This window comes from Cervus canadensis, chromosome 6 (assembly GCF_019320065.1).
Source record: "Cervus canadensis isolate Bull #8, Minnesota chromosome 6, ASM1932006v1, whole genome shotgun sequence".
Classification (NCBI taxonomy): Eukaryota; Metazoa; Chordata; class Mammalia; order Artiodactyla; family Cervidae; genus Cervus; species Cervus canadensis.
In genome coordinates, this window is record NC_057391.1 from 4,992,098 (window position 1) to 5,011,377 (window position 19,280).

The 19,280-nt window shown below is 45.4% G+C and overlaps 2 protein-coding genes and 1 long non-coding RNA gene across 3 annotated transcripts in view; 1 reads left to right on the top strand and 2 right to left on the bottom strand.

Moving 5' to 3' along the window:
* Positions 1 to 18,897, bottom strand: part of SFXN1 (sideroflexin 1) — a 51,829-nt gene extending 32,932 nt beyond the window's left edge. Inside the window, exons 1-2 of the mRNA XM_043470676.1 lie at positions 18,343 to 18,897; positions 3,682 to 3,854 (exon numbers count right to left, since the gene is read on the bottom strand). Coding sequence (XP_043326611.1) covers positions 3,682 to 3,845 — 164 coding nt within the window. The 5' untranslated portion in view covers positions 3,846 to 3,854; positions 18,343 to 18,897. The remainder of the gene's footprint in view (positions 1 to 3,681; positions 3,855 to 18,342) is intronic.
* On the top strand, positions 1,866 to 2,772 carry LOC122442974. The gene is made up of 3 exons (XR_006269860.1): positions 1,866 to 1,991; positions 2,258 to 2,403; positions 2,564 to 2,772. It is a non-coding gene; the product is annotated as an uncharacterized LOC122442974 (long non-coding RNA).
* Positions 15,539 to 18,709, bottom strand: LOC122444005 (translation initiation factor IF-2-like). The gene is made up of 3 exons (XM_043472812.1): positions 18,702 to 18,709; positions 18,407 to 18,555; positions 15,539 to 18,337 (listed from the first exon to the last, which is right to left on the bottom strand). Exons 1-3 carry the CDS (start codon positions 18,707 to 18,709, stop codon positions 17,742 to 17,744), a joined length of 753 nt encoding a protein of 250 aa, XP_043328747.1. The 3' UTR covers positions 15,539 to 17,741.
* Positions 18,898 to 19,280: the final 383 nt, after the last annotated feature.

Genomic DNA, 19,280 nt, shown 5'->3' on the forward strand with positions numbered 1-19,280 from the left:
ATAACCTCAGATAGGCAGATGACACCACCCTTATGGCAGAAAGTGAAGAACTAAAGAGACTCTTGATGAAAGTGAAAGAGGAGAGTGGAAAAGTTGGCTTAAAACTCAACATTCAGAAAACTAAGATCATGGCATCTGGTCCCATCACATCATGCCAAACAGATGGAGAAACAGTGGAAAAGGTGACAGACTTTATTTTTTTAGGCTCCAAAATCACTGCAGATGGTGACTGCAGTCATGAAATTAAAAGACGCTTTCTCCTTGGAAGAAAAGTTATGACCAACCTAGACAGCATATTAAAAAGCAGAGACATTATGTTGCCAACAAAGGTCCATCTAGTCAAAGCTATATTTTTTCAAGTAGTCATGTATGCATGTGAGAGTTGGACTATAAGTAAAGCTGAGCTCCGAAAAATTTATGCTTTTGAACTGTGGTGTTAGAGAAGACTCTTGAGAGTCCCTTGGACTGCAAGGAGATCCACCCAGCCCATCCTAAAGGAAATCAGTCCTGAATATTCACTGGAAGGACTGATGCTGAAGATGAAACCCCAATACTTTGGTCACCTGATGCGAAGAACTGACTCACTGGAAAAGACCCTGATGCTGGGAAAGATTGAAGGCGGGAGGAGAAGGAGACGACAGAGGATGAGATGGTTGGATGGCATCACCAACTCAATGGACATGAGTTTGAGCAAACTCTAGGAGTTGGTGATGGACAGGGAGGCCTGGCATGCTGCAGTCCATGGGGTTGCAAAGAGCTACTGAACTGAACTGAACTGAACTGAACTGAGCATGTATTAGGATTCCCTTTGTTTTCAAGGCCTAATAGTATTCTATTGTGTGAATATACTGTTTCATTTTTTCATTCATCCTTCCGTGGACACTTGTATTGCTTCTACCTTTGGCTGCTGTGGTAATGCTACTATAAACACCAGTATGCAAATGTCTGTTTAAGACCCTGCTGCCTATTCTTTTGGATATGTGCCCAGAAGCAGTATGGCTGGATATATGGTAATTCCATTTTGAATTGTTTGCAGAAACACTGCATACCATAGATTTCTTATTCTTGAACTCAATTTTGCTTTATTTCCTGACCTCACAAGAAGGATTGATGAAGAGTCTATTTTTAAATTTTTTTTTAAGGCTTTTTTTTTTTTTGATGTGGACCATTTTTTAAAGTCTTGATCAAATTTGTTACAATACTGATTCGGTTTTATCTTCTGACTTTTTGACTGTGAGGCATGATCTTAGTTCCCAGACCAGGGATCGAATAGGCACCTCTTGAATTGGAGGATGAAGTCTTAATCACTGAACAGCCTTGGAAGTCCCTAGGAGTTTATTTTTGATGTTGTATATTTTTCTGTTGCCTCTCTAAACAGACTCTCTGGTATAGAATTCCTTGGTTACATGCTTTCTCCAGGAAACTCAGCACACATTTTTTGCTGTCCTCACGAGCTCAATGCATAGATGAAAAGGTTGATTCCTCTGTCATTTGTTCTTTTTTTAAATAACTTTTTTTCCTGTTCTGGCTGCTTATAAAATTTTTAAAAGTTTCTTTGTAGAAAAAGAAAAGGAAAAAAATTTCCATTTTGTGGAGGTCTCTGCCTGCAACTGGGTGAGTTTAATTTCTAGATATTTTTCCTCACTAGAGGAAAATTCTTTATTCAGTTAATATCACTTTCTTCACATTTTTCTAATTTCTCCTTGAGAAGCATCAGTGAATTATGTCTTCACGCACCATCCTCTATTCCCCTGAAATATAATCCTTTTCACACTCACTTTTTCACCTGGGTCAGAAGTTGACAAGTCACATCCTGTTTTTAAATGGCTGATAAGCTAACAATGGTTTTTCCATTTTTAGAGGGTGGTGAACATGCAAAACAACACAGAAGAATAAGACCGTAAAGCTCGAAAAGTGAAAATGTTTACCATCTGGCCCTTCGCTTAGAAAGTATACTGACCGTGGATTCTCACCCTTGGAGAGCGACTCAGGTTTATCCCCAGCATCTCTGTTTTCACTTTTTCTCGGTACCACTGCCATCCTGAGTTCTCCACCACTGGCTCCAGTGAAGATTTTAATTTTGCTCTTTTTTAGGGGCTTTGCAATCTCCTTTATGGCTTCATTTCAACTCCTCTAGCTGTCTTTACCTCTCTTCCTCTCTTCTTTTCTTGGCTTTTGTTCCAGAATCATGGAACATTTTACTTGTCAGAATTCCCAAAATAACATTTCTGCTCTCTTTCGCCGCCTCTTCTCTCAGGACTTGCTCACAGGGCTCCAAGACGTTCTCTGCCCAGGGAGCCCTCCTTCTGCAAGCCTGCGCATGCGAGGACCTGACCAGACTCAGTGCTCGGCGACAGTTTATAGACTGCCCTTGGCTTCCCCGACTACCCACATGACAGCCAAGTATGTACCCTGCATGCATTATTTATGGCACATTTAGGCTCCTAGCTCCCACTCATCCAATTCTCAGCTTCTAACTTTCCCTGAGAGCAGGAGTCAGCATTACTGTCTGTGGCCTATATGGCTAGCTAGCTAAGAGTGGTTTTTCTATTGTTTTTTAAAGGATTGTAAAACAACCAACCAACCAACCAAGAAGCAAACAGCCAAGAAATTAGCAAGAATAGACAGAGCATGCAGAATAAGATGGAAACCCTTTGTGGTCCACGAAACTTCAAATATTAATATTTCTTATATGGTCGTTTATCAAGAAAGCTTCATGTCCATCAACAGATGAGTGGATAAAGAAGATGTGGCAGAATGCCACTCACCATAAAAAAGAATGAAACTTTGCCATTTGCAGCAACATGGATAGAATTGGAGGGCATTATGCTAACTAAGTGAAATATGGCAGACAGAGAAAGACAAACACTGTGTATTATTGCTTATATGTGGAATCTAAAAAATACAACAAACTAGTGAATATAACAAAAAAGAATCAGGCACACAGATGCAGAGAACAAACTAGAGGTTATAAGTTGTGGAGGGGCAATATACAGGTGGAAGACTGGGAGGTATAAACTACTGGGTATAAGGCTCAAAACATAGCAATATTCAAAATGTAGCAATATTTTATTATATAACTGCAATATTTTGTTAACAACTGTAAACTGAGTACAGCCTTTTAAAACTGTATTAAAATTTTAAAAATAAACGAAAGTTGTGACTATTGCCCAGAGCCCACGCCTCTTCTCTACCTCATGCCTGGCTCTTTGAACTGACAAAATCCATCCCAAACCTACACACCATGCCACCAGCATCCTTCCCATCTAAGCTACTATACGTGGGGTTTACTCATTGAGGCTTTAAGAAGCAGCGACCAACCTACCCTAATTCTTGACAACTTGGTTTTGGAAGAGGTGGTCTCCACCTGGAAACAGAAGGATGTGGATGCCGGGGCAGCTGTATTAGAGAGTGGGAGGCAGGGCGCCTCACAGATTGGCACTTATGAGTTGGAGGATGGTTGTCTTATATTCAGGTTATTATGAACCTTGGACATTTCTGTTAAGGGTCAGCAATGGGGTACAAAACCTGTCTTCTTATTTCTCACTTCTTTTTTTCTTTTGATAAAAAGGATTCAATTGCAAAAACATGTTGAAAACTCACTAAGGGAGGGTTTAAGACAAGAGGCCACCAGCACGATCTGTTAACACATTAAGTCAAAACGCACACCACTAATGTTACCTGTAATCATGGACTACTTTCCTCGCCGCCTCCAGTTGTTCGTTGGTTAACAGAATGTTCCTGGGATCAGTTACAGTGAAGAAATGCTTGGCTCGTCCAATGAAAGTGCTTTGATCCCATCGAGGTTCCTTGATGTTAATGTTTGGTGGAAGTTCTCCAGACATCTTCCTGGACTGGAGAGGATCAGAAAGACAAGCTGATTTAAGATTTACAATGTTACCATATATTTGGAAACTTTGTAATCACACTAAAGAGTTACAGACACTTCAGTTTTTGAAAATAACTTTGTAATAAATGGCAGAGAGACAATTTAAGTCCAAAGCTAAATTTGTTTGCAAATATCAGTTGATCCTAACCAAATTTCAATAATTTCCCACACAGTTCTTTTTAAAAGGACATAGTATTTCATCATCCCTTACTTTTGAAAACCTATCCTTTAGAAAGAAATTAAAATATGAAAAGTTAGAAATAACATCAAGAATAATAGGCACTGAAGTTTGAAATCCTTTTTCTGGGTGAAAGAACCAACGTCAAACTACTGCTGCGTTATGGTTTACTAAATCTGTTATTCCTACAAGTAGAAGTGACTAATTATGCAAAAAAGGGTTACATGCTGAAAATTCTGCAATTAAAAAAAGATTCAGATTCATTCAGCCTTATTCAGTGTAAAAACCACCAACCAAAAATGAAAAATCATGTTCTTCAATCTAACAGGGTCATAAGGGGGAAAACACATTTTGACAACCCCATGAATAGTAATAACTTAGGAGCATATAATTTTCCTTATAAAATACTTATTTTCTGGCTAAGGACCCTTACTTTTTTCTAAAGTAACTAATTTCTTTCTCTGAGTAATATATGTTTATTGTTAGAACTGCTCTGTATTGTTATAATACATGCTTATTGTACTATTTTGAATAATATAAGCTTATGGTAGAAAATAAAGAATAAAGAAACAAAATCTACTATAATTTAGCCATTCTGAAATAACTGTTGTTGCTCTCTTTGTATATTTCCTTGCAGATATTTTCTATACATATTATCATCTAATTAAACCAAATAACAAAGTTGATCTCATATCTGGTATTTTAATATCCTGTTTCTTGCATTTATTTCATAAGCACTCCCTATGGCACTAAATGTTCATTTGGGGTATTTAGCAACACCTTCAAAGTTAATGTTATTTTCAGTTTTTCACTACGAGAAGTAATGCTGTATCATTGTCTACTAATTTTTTCCCTCATAGCTAGTGACTTCCTTAAACTATATCTCTCTATACGATCTTAGAAGGTCGAAGGATTTGGTCACTATTATGGCTTTGAACCACTGCTTTCTCACACTGGTCTCTTCTTACATTTCTAATATTGGTTCTTCTAGTAGCTTTCTTTTCCAGGTCATTCTTCATTAAGTTATTTTTCAGTGCTTCACTAGATCATAGGTGTTTTAAGATGTCAGTGCCTGTCACTCAAACTTTATCAGAATCTCAAATTAACATGTATCATGGCCCACTGGATCAAAATCAAGCATGTTAGGCCCACAGATGTGAGGAATTTAGTGTATATGAAATAGTGGGTCAGTGAGAGTGAGAAAGTAAAAAATTATCCCTATTATTCATAAAACAGGCTGAGATGACAAACAGATAAAGTCAGCTGTGAAGTTAACGGGAAACTGTATTTCTCCCAGGGGCTTCCCCGGTGGCTCAGACAGTAAAGAATCTGCCTGCAACGTGGGAGACCCAGGCTCGATCCCTGGGCTGGGAAGGTCCCCTGGAGAAGGGAATGGCAATTCCATTCTGGAATCTCATGAACAGAGGAGCCTGGTGGGCTACATACAGTCCATGGGGTCGCAAAGAGTCAGACATGACTGAGCAATGAACACTTCCTTTTATATTTGTCTGAAACTCATAATGCAGCTAAAAGGTGTCAAAATGACTCCGTTTTTTGGGTGACCCCGCTTCCTTATCTCATTTGTGGATAAGAAACCTTGTTCTCCATAATCACAGACTCTCAGAAACTTTGTTGTTTGAAATAGCACTTGGAAGAATGAAACATCCCACTTTTGACACAGAAAAGAAGCCTGGATTTCCAGCCCAGGAGGAGAGTTTCAGATTAAGGAATTTCTGGAAACAATATTCCACATCTTTCTTAACCTTGCCATTTCCACGGAAACAAGGTCATGGGGCTACTTTATGGTCCAGAGCTTCACAGCCAGCCCTGCTCTGAGTCAATCATAATGTTGCTTCACTAAGCTTCCAAAATTCCACCATCCTCCAAGATGCTCTGAAAGATCTATCTCTTCCTCTGTTGTTGAGACAGCCCCAATTCCTCCACTGTTATTTCTCTCACTGAAATACACACAACTTTGTTTAACTAAAGTCTGTCCCTGCTAGTTTTCAGCCAGTTCAGCTATGATAAAAGAAGTGCCTAAATGTCAAATTTGGGCACCTCTAAGTCATACATGTCAAGTCCGGAGATTTGAGGATACACTTCAAAGACCTGGGTCACTGTATGAAGAAATGTCTAAATTTCAAATAAGACTAGAAAAAGATGTATCAGATGTATTATCTACAAAACATAAAAAAGCAAAACAGAAACTCCAATTCGCACCCAGGAAAATAGGTATCAGACTTGCGTGCAGGGACTTAGGGCTCTGCTGAAGAACTTTAGTGACCTCTAGGGGAGTGGAGTGCTGCACTCAATATGCCAGCAAATTTGGAAAACTCAGCAGTGGCCACAGGACTGGAAAAGGTCAGTTTTCATTCCAATCCCAAAGAAAGGCAATGACAAAGAATGTTAAAACTACTGCACAACTGCACTCATCTCACACATTAGCAAAGTAATACTCAAAATTCTCCAAGCCAGGCTTCAACAGTATTTGAACCATGAACTTTCAGATGTTCAAGCTGGATTTAGAAAAGGCAGAGGAACCAGAGATCAAATTGCCAACATCCGTTAGATCATCAAAAAGGCAAGAGAGTTCCAAAAAAAAATCTACTTCTGCCTAACTGACTATGCCAAAGCCTTTAACTGTGTGTATAACAACAAACTGTGGAAAATTCTTCAAGAGATGGAAACACTAGACCACCTCACCTGCCTCCTGGAAAATCTGTATGCAGGTCAAAAAGCAACAGTTAGAACTGGACACGGAACAGCAGACTGGTTCCAAATCCAGAAAGGAGTACATCAAAGCTGTATGTTGTCACCCTGCTTATTTAACTTATATGCAGAGTACATCATGTGAAATGCCAAGCTAGATGAAGCACAAGCTGGAATCAAGATTGCTGGGAGAAATATCAATAACCTCAGATATGCAGATGACACCACCCTTATGGCAGAAAGTGAAGAGGAACTAAAGAGCTTCTTGATGAAAGTGAGAGGAGAGTGAAAAAGTTGGCTTAAAGCTCAACATTCAGAAAACTAAGATCATGGTATCCGGTCCCATTGCTTCATGGCAAACAGTTGGGGAAACAATGGAAACAGTGACAGGCTTTATTTTCTTGGGCTCCAAAATCACTGCAGATGGTGCTGCAGTCATGAAATTAAAAGACACCAGCTCCTTGGAAGAAAAGCTATGATCATCTGAGACAGCATTTTAAAAAGTAGAGACATTCCTTTCCCAACAAAGGTCCGTCTAGTCAAAGCTATGGTGTTTCCAGTAGTCATGTATGAACATGAGAGTTGGACTATAAAAGAGAGCTGAGCACTGAAGAACTGATGCTTTTGAACTGTGGTGGTGGAGAAGACTCTTGAGAGTCCCTTGGACTGCAAGAAGATCCAACCAGTCCATCCTAAAGGAGAGCAGTCCTGAATATTCATTGGAAGGACTGATGCTGAAGCTGAAACTACAATACTTTGGTCACCTGATGCAAAGAACTGATTCATTGGAAAAGACCCTGATGCTGGGAAAGATTGAAGGCAGGAGGAGAAGGGGATGACAGAGGATGAGATGGTTGGATGGCATCACCGACTCGATGGACATGGATTTGGGTGGTCTCTGGGAGTTGGTGATGGACAGGGAGGCCTGGCGTGCTGCAGTTCATGGGGTTGAAAAGAGTTGGACATGACTGAACTGAACTGAGGGGAGTGGAGGGGATTCATATTCAACCACAGCAGGTCTGTTTTCCTCTGCCCTCTACAGCTGTGTTTTATGGCAACAATCTTTTAAAGATAGGGTTCTACTGCTTGGGGGGAAGAAAAGGAAAAAAAAAAAGTTGAAAATCACTATAGGAGACAATAATCTGAAGATCTATGAGATGACTAATAAAGGTACAGAAGGTCTCAAGCTATTTTTCACTCCAACTTCCTGAGGCAGCCCTGGAGTCCATCTGATCAGTGCTTCTTGAACTACGTGTGATGAAAAACCTGGTTTGTTTGTTCTAATTTCCAATCCCTGTCATGAACCAATACTTTTGTAAACTAGATTAAAAATAAATTTTGAAAAAGGTTGGACACAAAGAAGTCTCAATTTTTTGTTATTGGATCAGCAGATATTAATATAATAGAACTCTAACATGTTCTTATGAAAGTTTCTAAGCACTTCCAATTTCTGTACTTTTTCCAGTATGGATCTGTAACAGACAGTTCACACTGGCCTTGCCTAAGGATCATAATTTGAATTTCCACTTATGCATATAGGTCACAGTTTGTTTCTATACTTATACTTTCTATGCTATAATAATTAAACCAAATAATGTGGTCAAACTCACTCCTATTTCTGAATGGACCATTATAAGGTACAGTTCCTATACTCTACACTACAGTAGGTCACAGATTAAATACAGAAGAAATTCTTGCCAAGACAAGACTTACAGGTACAGGTTTCTTCTTTCTTTAAAGTCTAGAAAATGCTGCTACCTTTAGTGTTCACTGACTGGGCATCCATGTCACAGATTCTTGGGCTAAATCAGTGAACAAAGACAAAAATCCCTGCCCTGGTGGAGCTGATGTTGGATGATGGCAATAGAAGGGGAATTAGACAATGAAAACAGAAGGTAAACCAAGTATCAAAGATATAAGAAGGTCATAGGCGGTTTTGGGGAAAATCAGAATAGGAAACACCATGAGGACAGACCGTGTTTTTAACCAGGGCAGGCAGGGTGGGCCTCATTGAGAAAATAACAATAGAGCAAGATGAGAGAGAAGAGATGCACCGACGCATGCGGGCAATGGGGGCACAGCATTCCAGGGAGAAGGAACAGACACTGCAAAGACCCAGAGGCAGATGTCTTCAAAGAACAGCAGGAAGCTGAGGTGGAGAGAGCAAGAGGGAGACAGCAGATGAGGGGTCTGAGAGGCAGGGGGCAGGGTTTAAGTTGGAATAGGACTGTTTGGTGCCATGTGGCCACTGTGAGGCCTTTGCGTTTTACCCTGAGGGAAACAGGAGTCACTGGTGGGTTCCAAACAGGGCCCTAAAATGATCTGACTTATAATTTAAAAGGCTCTCTAGCTGCTGTGTGGAGGATGCAGTGGGGTGATAAGAGCAGATGCGGGAAGGGTCACTCTGAGGCTCCTGCAGGCATGCAGAGGAGGGCTGATGGAGCAGGTGGGAGCAGGGAGGTGTCAAGAAGTGCTGGTGTTCTGGATATGCTGTTGACGGAGCCAAGAGGATTTCCTGATAACTTGGATGGAGGGGTGGGACAGAATAAAAAGGCATGACTCTTAAGGTAATCTGGGTGGAAGAGGAGCGGATGTTAGGGAGAAAACAGCAAGTTCAGCTTTGGATGAATGAAGTTTGTAGTGCCTAGGGGCCTTCTAAGTTGGAGGCAGTTGAAAATGAGTCTGGAGTTCAGAGGTGAGGTTTTGTCTACAGATCTGGGAGCTATAGCACAGAGACTAGGGAAACTCATGCAATGGGAGGAGATCAACAGGGATGTGCCTGTAAAAAGAGAAGGGATCCAAGGCCTCTGGTGTTAAGAGGTCGGGAAAGACTAAGTTACAGCAAAAGAGGCCGAGAGAGAGTGACAGCGGGCTCAGCAGTGACAGGAACTCAGCAGAGTGTGCTGTCCTGGAGGCACGTGAAGTGAGTCTACTGGTTGTCCCACTGCCCAAAAGGAAGATCCCCCTGTTTGTTTCCACCCTGGGCCAGTGAGGAGGTGGAGACAATTCCCAAAGGGCCATCAGGGGAGTGAGGACACTGCAAAGATGGTTATCTTGACAAATTCTAAAAATGATAAGCAATGGTGGTGGCAAGCAGGGAGTGAAAACACAACACGTTAAATGCCCCCTCCCCGGGACACTATTATTCCTGCGAAGCCACCAGTACAGACTGGTGGTTCCTAACCAACAGAACACACTGACATCACCTGAAGAGCTTCTGAAAAAGACAAACACTATCAGCCTTCTAGAGACTCAGATCCAGGAGGTCCAGCATGAGGCCCGGCACGTGTTTCCGCAGGTGCTCTGAGCCTAGGCCTCCGGCTCTCCGGGCACCGGGCTGTGACTCTGCTCGAGGCTGGGAGCTGTTTGCCCCACGTCCTTCTCTGCTCCGCCAAGTCTTCTCACAGCCCTGGGTGGTCTGCTGTGCTCCCCCATGGGTATCTGACACTGATGTCTTCTCATAAAATTGAGTACCAAGTCATCCTTCTTCCCTGTAAAGTCTAATTCTGTCACTATTTCCTACACTTAATATATATAACAGCAACAACAAAAAATTAATATAGCTTTCAGAGAATTCTCGTTCTTAATGACAAACCAACCTCTAACTTGTTAAACACGGGGCAAACTTAAGGTCACGTTATTGAAAACATGATCCGGTTTTATAGCATGGTACTTCATAAAAGAAAAATGTTCTGATCGGATAAGAGCTAGAGAGGATCTTAAAAATGATGCCCTCAATGTGCCCACCATACAGGAAACAGAGGCACAGAGGGGGAAACAACTGCCCAGGAGGTGCCCCTGGTGCTGCTGGCAGAAGGAAGTGGGCAAAGGCCCAAAGCTGGGCTGGACACTCAGGTGCTGGTCAGCCAGCCCATTCCTTCTTCTCTATCACTCTTTCAGCTATACCCCCACCCCACAAATTATAGCAATCAATGTCTACACAGAACTAGGGTCTTTAAGGCCCTTCTTTTTTCCCTTAAATAAAAACAGGTATACTCACACCATGACGCTCCGAGCTATGCTAACCCTATGGTGCCTCCACAGCATCCATGAGAAGAAGACTGCCGTGGAGGCGTCACAAAGTCTCTTTTTTTTTAAGTTGAGGTATAGTTGATTTACAATGTTGCATTAGTTTCTGGTGTACCACAAATTGACTCAGATATGTATCAATATATGTAAGTATCTGTATGTATATTCTTTTTCAGATTCTTTTCCATAATATTGAATACAGTTCCCTGTGCTGTATAGTAAGATCTTGCTGTTTATTTTATATATAGTAGCGTATACAAAGTCTCTTCTTTAACAAGCAAAAGAGAAAGAGCCTGATAGGGAAAGGCACCGCAACAGTTTTGGAGTTTCCATTGCATACAAGAGACAGGGCTGTACGCCTGCCGAGAGTTCAAGCCCCTACGTGTGCAAGGGGAAGAATATTCTATGTCAGTTTCCACAACCCTGCGCTTTATGCATAGTATGCACAACTCACAGAGGAGGAAAGTGAGATTCTCAGAAGTCACTCATAGCTATCCAGCAAGGGAGGAAGCAGGCTTATCATCAGACCCCAGGCCTAGCCTGCCAAAACCCCAACACCGAAAGCTCATACCAACCACTCTGTATAGACTGCGGCAGGCAGAACCATGGCCCCCCAGAGATGCCCACCCCGCAACCTCCAGACTCTGACTCTATTACCTTATGTGGCGAAGGGACTTTGCTGGTATAGTCAAGTCAAAGGTCTTAAGACTAGGAAACTCCCTTGGATGATTCAGGTGGGCCTGATCACAAGGGTCCTTGTGGGAGAAAGAGGGAGGTAGGAGAGGAGAGTCAGGGAAGTAGCCGTGGCAAGGGACAGGCAGAGCGTGGTGTGAGGCAGGGTCAGGGGCCCAGTGAGCGGCACGGCCTCTGCAAGCTGCCAAGAGCAGCGACCGAGTCTCCCCTGGAGCCTCCAGAGGCAACACAGAACCAGTCTAGGCTTCTGACCTCCAGAAAGATAAGCTAATACATGGTTGTTTTAGGATAAGGTTTAGTTGTTTTAAGGTACTACATTTGTAGCAATATGCTAAGTAGCATTAGGCTACAAACACAGCACTCTTTTTACTACTTAAAAGGATGTGATTTTGTAAATAAGTTCATTTAGGAAAAAACTTACGGTCACTAAAGGGGAAAGGTGGGGGTCGGGGGAGGGATAAATCAGGAATTTGTGAGTAACATCTATACATTGTATAAAATACATCCCAGTGGCTCAGCAGTAAAGAACCTGCCTGCAATGCAGGAGATGCAGGACACTCAGGTTCGATCCCTGGGTCGGGAAGATCTTCTGGAGGAGGGCATGGCAACCCACTCCAGTGTTCTTGCCTGGAGAATCCCATGGGCAGAGGAGCCTGGTGGGCTACAGTCCACGGGGTCACAAAGAGATGGACATGGCTGAGGCACCTGAGTACACACACGTATATAAAACAGGTGCACCGCAAGGACCTATTGTGTATGTGTGTGTGTGTGTGTGTGTATAAATATACTCGAATAGTTTTGCTATACACCTGAAACTAACACAGCATTGTACATCAACCAAACTTCAGTAACAACAAACAAATAAAACTATTTAAAAAGGATTTCAATACAACTCTGTCCTGGCGTAAGACATACCACCTAAACTTGAGAGCCCGTCCCTGACCCCACCAATTTCAAAACCATAAAGGCTAATCAGAAATGCCATATGAACATTCTTACAAAGCAAGCTGATCTCAAACCAGATAAAATTTTAATTATTAACTAGGATTCCCATGATCTAATTGAACAAGCATTTTCTTGCACCAACCTTCAAGCGCAGGAACAGTTTATACTTTTTTTCCCACTCTAAATAAAATCACCAGTTTCTATAAGTAAGAGTCCAGTTTGAAAACAAAACAAACGAAACTTATTTCTTATTTCACAATAAAACTGTGCCACGGTGGACAAGGCCCTGGCTCACTTGTCTTCCCAGCTGTAGACCCAGGAGAAGCTCTGAGCCTCTGCCCAAAGTGCAGGGGGCCGAGGCGGGGGCTCCTGACCCAGGAGCCGCCTTTGGGGGCAAAGCACCCCATGGCCTTGACTGCTAGGTGGGGGTCACTGGGTAGAGTATCTTTCCACCTGCCTCGGTGCTGAGGCTTGGCGGGTCTTGTCACCTGGTCCTGCAGCATCACGGGCGCCCACCGACTGGCGGGGTCTGAGCTTAGGGGTCATCCGGCCTGCACACTTGGGCTGCCTACCCAGGGCCCCGTCGTGGAAAGGAAGTGGAGTCCCCGGCGTGGTCGGGGAAGGTTTACGGTTTCTGGTGTACGCATGAGGAGTGCAGCCATACCCCTACTTACAACCCCTGAATGCTCCTCCCTCTCTCCCCCTCAACGCTGACTTTGGTCAAAGATCAGACACTTTTCCAGAGTGTTCCCGAGCACACCTGATGACGTGGTTCTCACAGTGTGTCATGACAATGGATGGTGACAACACCAGAGCAGGTGCCTCTCGGGTAGGAATTTCCTCAGAGGAGACGGAGGCATGTCGCTGGACAGCCCTTGGGAGGATGCTAGGCACCAGGAGGATGACGGTGACGCTGTGTGCATACTGAGTCACCTCAGGCATGTCGGACTCTGCCACCCACGGACTGCAGCCCACCAGGTTCCTCCGCCCCTGGGGTTCTCCGGGCAAGAATGCTGCCATGCCCTCCTCAGGGGATCTTCCCCACCCAAGGATCAAGCCCAGGTCTCTCACACCTCCTGCATTGACAGGTGGGTTCTTCACCACTGGTGCCTCCTGGGGAGCCCAGGGGTGGAGCCACAGCGGTGGTGGTTTAGTCGCTCAGTCGTGTCCAACTCTCGCAACCCCCTGGACTGTAGCCCACCAGGCCCCTCTGACCATGGGATTCTCCAGGCAAGAATACTGGAGTGGGTTGCCATGCCCTCCTCCAGGAGATCTTCCCAACTCAGGGATCGAACCAGGGTCTCCCGCATTGCAGGCAGATTCTTTATTGGCTGAGCTACGAGGGAAACCCAGAACAAAATTAATTTGCACATTCAGTATGGACTCCCTGGAGAAAGCAATGGCAACCCACTCCAGTATTCTTGCCTGGAAAATCCCCGGTCGGAGGAGCCTGATAGGTTATAGTCCACGGGGTCTCAAAGAGTCGGACACGATTGAGCAACTTGACTGTCACTATCACCGTCTGTCACCAAGGACTGAAGTCCTCTTCTGCACCCCGCTGGCTTGGCCTTGGATTTGGAGAGACCTGATACACAGTGAACAGACTGAAAAGCAAACACATCCTAATGACTATAGCCTAAATTTCCCCAAACGTACGTACAGATACCCTTCCCATATAGAGCTTATTACGGATGGACATCACCTACCTCTGCTGAAGTCTTCAACTAACTTATCAACCTTACTGATGACTTCAATATGAATGACTCGTAGGAGATGCAGGTTCGATCCCTGGGTTGGGAAGATCCCCTGGAAGGGGAAATGGCAAACCATTCCAGCATTCTTTCCTGGGAAGTCTCATGGACAGAGGAGTCTGGTGGGCCACAGTCCATGGGGTCGCAAAGAGTCAGACATAAGTTAGTGACTAAACCAGCATCATCCTATGACTAGCTAAGTTTGGGAAACACTACGTGGTAAAGAACATAAAACTTGTGAGTAAACATTAATAACCAAATGCTCTTCTGATGAAGGGAAGATTTTTACCCTCTCTCTGGGGAAACATTTCGACGCCTCCATGGCCACCCACGCTAGATGCTGGCTGGGTCCTGTGAGGAAGAACCCTCACCCTGCGTCCTGGCTGCCCGAGCATCTACCCTGACAACCAACCCACAGAATGAGAACTGGACTTGAACCACTGCAGTCTGCATTAGAGTCTTGATTCTGTCACTTCCTTTCCAAGCATGTCTCATCTTGAAGCTGGAGATGAGGGCTGGCTAACAGAGTTGAAAGGATTATAAAACAGATGTACAGGAGGGCTTTATTGACCTTTAGTTAAACTGTGAAGCGACAGACAAATGTAGGATCATCACTAACACACGGACTCTCCTGTCCTCACTTGATGAAGTCTTGTCCGTAAATACAGTGGCCGCTGGTGTGGTGGGACCAGAGGGGAATAACAGTGCTTGGCTGCCTGAACTTCCTGAGGATGACCAGGAACACCTGAGAAAAACACTTTTCTCCTAAGACAGGCTTTATCTCAAACTTCAAGTTACATGCCAAGAAAATGCTTAACTACTGTGAAAAAAAAAAAAAAGACGAAGAAGAATTATTTACTTCACAGACAACAAACTATCAGGGAATGCGCTCTCCCAGGGACTTGGGAAAGGCCTTTAACCCAGGCTAAAGATTAACAATGATAATTATTAAACTGAAGCTTACTGTTAGTTAAGATAACTGCATTTGAAAAAGCTGAGAAGGAATCTGGTTGCCTTGGTTTACTCAGTTAGGGCCAGAGAGTGCGATATACCCTATCCCAGTCCCTGGAGGCGGACGTGGCTGAGCCCCCACTGTGTACCAGACACCCGACTTTCCATGTGTTACTAGATGGCTAAACTCTCACTTCAGCTAAGAAACTTCCCCCTATTTTGTAAAGCTACTCAGTGAAACCAACTGTCATGCCCAAGATGGCATTTCTACCTGATTTTATATCCTGCTTGGCTTCCCTGGTGGCTTAGATAGTAAAGAATCTGCCAGCAAAGCAGGAGACCCGGGTTGGATCCCTGGGCCGGGAAGATCCCCTGGAGGAGGGCATGGCAATCCATTCTAGTATTCCTGCCTGGAGACTCCCATGGACAGAGGAGCCTGGAGGGCTACAGTCCATAGGGCTGCAAACAGTCGGACACGACTGAGCAACTAACGCTTTCTTTCACTCCAGACCCTTGTGAGGCCAAAAGTGATGTGTCTGGCAACAGCAATAACATTTATTTAAGAAGCACATTTCCTAATTTGGCTTTGACATAGTCATTAGCACACAGCATTCCTTTCTTATGGGTGTGGCCACCCAGGAGATGAATTTATAGGACAGAAAGTTGAATCCTGTGCCGAGAAGCAGATTCTTTCAAATCTCAGCAATGACTTTCTGTGGCATACCTTCCTCTGTTTCAGGGAGAGGTCTGCATGAAGACATAGGGCCCATGTAGAATCAAGAAGCCATGGGGGAATGACTGCCTTCTGTCTGTCTCCCTGCCACCATTTCCGCCCCCCACCTCCCAGTTCACAAGGAAGACCCCATTCTTAGCTGAACTTCAAAACACACAGGTGACAATATAATCATTGTTCATATTTCGATGGTCCTCAAGATCACCTTTGAGTTTCTTAATCAATTTCTTATGATGAGTGAAGTTCTTATCCATTAAAAAAAAAATTCTACTGGTTTATACTTGAGATAGTGGTATCAGCCTATGAAAATAATAAAATACTCCCAAACTCTAGTACTTTGGACATACCAAGTTGCACATTTTACCACCTACTTTAAAGAATTAAGTCACAGATTATATATACTGTCTATTTCACAAAGTAATAAGTAATCAAAAACTTAATAATTTTGAACTTTGTATAATTAAGTTAACTAACTGTAGGTTTGATTTGTATTCTGACAATAACTTTTCAATGTTGAGGCCATCGTCAGCCTTTAAAGAAACGACTGCCTGCTGACTGCTTACCTTTAACCTCAAACAAAAGGTTTGTCCCACTCACATCTATACTCTAATCGAATGCATCTAACCACTGCTTGCTTAGTAGGTTAGAGGCTATCCTTCATTCCAAGGCATCAGAGAACAAAGGAGCTGTATGATGTATCTGTTCTAAGGGTCACTGCTGCTGGTGCTGTCCTCTCCGCTTCCTCCTATACTCATCCACATGGGATTTCATAAAACTTCTACAGACTATTAAAAGCATTCTAAATATTTTCCTGATTCTGAATTATAGCTACAGCTTTTTCTCTGACAACTGCAACTCAGGTATCAACACTTTCCTGAAAGTCCATGGGACTTTAAATGCTTGCACACTCAACTGAACCCTTGAATACAGACTTAGAGCAATTATATATTAGAGCTGGAGAGAAACTGATATATCCACCTCTCCAAACACCATCATTTTTTACAAACCAGACACCCACAGTCCTCAGGGGATAAAGGAGCTGCTTGAGGTCCCAGAGCCTCCTGGTGGAGCCTCATTGACCCAGATTCCCTCTCATCTTATATGGCTCTCATATGGCAAGTCAGTCTTACATGGCAAGTCCAAGTTCAACACCACAAGAGTGGCAAAGCTTCCTTATTCACTTGCATATCCATCTCACACCTATTACAAGGCCTGAAACAAGGAAGCAGCTCAACAAACTGGGGGTGGGCGCAGGAAGAGACAAGCTAGAGGCATGCAAGGAAAAATCTAGAGGAGGAGGCAGAAGAGAGATTACAACTTTGAGATAAGTACAAACAAAATGCTATGGGGGTTCAGAAGGCAGTGAGTGGCTCATGGAGTGATTCAGTGTCCAAGCTCTGAAGTCACCCATGCTACGCTTTTTCATTCAGGCCCTCAACAAATATTCAATGAGGGCTGCCCTGGTGCAGGGAACAGATAGATGGGCAAGACGAGCAGAGGCCCTGACCACAAGCAGAGACTCAAACAAGGAAGTCAGCAGTTCATTCCAACTGGTGACAAATTCTCTTACTGAAAAATCAAAGGGGTAATGTAACAACGGATATGTGCAGGAGGAGACAACGTCAAGCAAGGCAGCCAAGGGAAAGCATCTTTGAGGAAGTGACACTTAAGCTGAGACTACAGAGGACCCACTGTGTGACCTTAGGCAGGACACACAACCTCTCTGAGATCCAGAGTTTCCTTCCTCATCGGGATTAGGAAGGCAAGGCCAAGTACCTCACGGGGCTGCAGGAATGTGATGTAAAAGTGCATGGACCTGGATCGCCGGCACACACTTAGCAGACATTGTGGCTACTGTCGTTCTCAGAAGGTTAGAGGCCCGTGGCAAGTGAGAAAGCTCAGGAGGTCAGCACTGAGATGCCAGCTCTGAGCGGGACCACGACTGCTTCCATCACCTGCCTGTGTCTTCCCTACTAGACGGCCCGTTCCAGGGCCGGGGCCGGGCGGGCTCTGACCAGGCGCTGGGGCTTGGGGGTCGGGGCCCCTGGCCGCCCGGCCCTCGCCCGCACGCGTCCCCGCGGCAGCCATCTTGGCGTCCGCCCCGCGGCGGGTTTCGGCACGCGGTCCCGGGGACAGCGTGGCTGAGCGCGGGCGGGCGCGGATGCAGACCCCCTTCCGCGCCGGGGGACCCGCTCCACCGCAGGGCTCCGGGCGGAGCTCGCGGGAGGTCAGGCTGCCGGAGTGCGGAGCCCAGGCAGCGGGACGGCAGGTGGGGTCTCCAAGGTGCGGGACCCCTGGCCCGGGGAGTCGCGGGCGGGCCGAGGGGGCTTTTGAATTCCCAGCCGGGGTGGGGGCGGGGGTCTCCCAGCAGCCGCCCGCGGGCGCGCGCCCCAGCTCCAGCCCGCGCCCGTCCGCCCGGCTCCCTGCGCGTTTCCCACCCCCTGCACCCAGGCCCGCGACTCACCGTTCCCTCCGGGCCACCGCCCGCGCAGCTCTCAGAACCTGCTCGGCGCCGCCTCCGCCGCCACCGGAAGCGCTTCTCCCGCCACGGCGGCCCCGCGCGCCGCCGCAGCCGCCGCCCGGAGCGCGCCCTCGGAGCGCGCCCCCGTGCGCGGCCACGAGGCCAGGAGGCCCGGACGCGCCCTCGCTGTCACTGCGCTCTGGGCGCAGCCTCCGGCTGGTCCAAGAGCGGAACCGCTGTGCCCGCGCGTTTGCTTCTGACTCGGTCAGGCACTCCCAAGTTCATCCTCGCGGCGGTGGGGGGCTCTGCTCAGGCCAGTGCCTCGGTTCCCATTTTGGTTTCCAGGAGACCGCCTGCTTTACTTGATCATTTCCCGGTTACCAGCATCTTGTTCATCTTCTCACTCACTCACTCATCTTCTCATTCAGTTGGTAAAGAATCCGCTGCAATGCAGGATACCTCTGTTGGATTCCTGGATCCGGAAGATCCTCTGGAGAAGGGATACGCTACCCGCTCCAGTATTCTTGGGCTTCCCTTGTGGCTCATTCGGTGAAGAATCCACCCGCAGTGCGGGAGACCTGGGTTCAGTCCCTGGGTTGGGAAGGTCCCCTGCAGAAGGGAAAGGCTACCCACTCCGCCTCCTTTTCTTGATCATTTCCCAGTTACCAGCATCGTCTCAGTCATTCATTTAAGCCACTGTTTCCCAAAGTGTGGAATCTGGCACGGAGTAGACAAATCGGTTTGCCATGGTGCCAGGGCCATTACCTGATTTATGTCTTCACAAAACTCCCCCCGCTGCTGTGGAGGAGTGACGTGGAGGCAGAAAGGCCCGTAGGCAGGCGACTTTGGTTGGCCAGGGGAGAGATGATCGTGGCTTGGACCAAGTTGGTTATGGTGAGAATTACTGGATTCTGGGTATATTTTGGAGGCAGATGAAATCT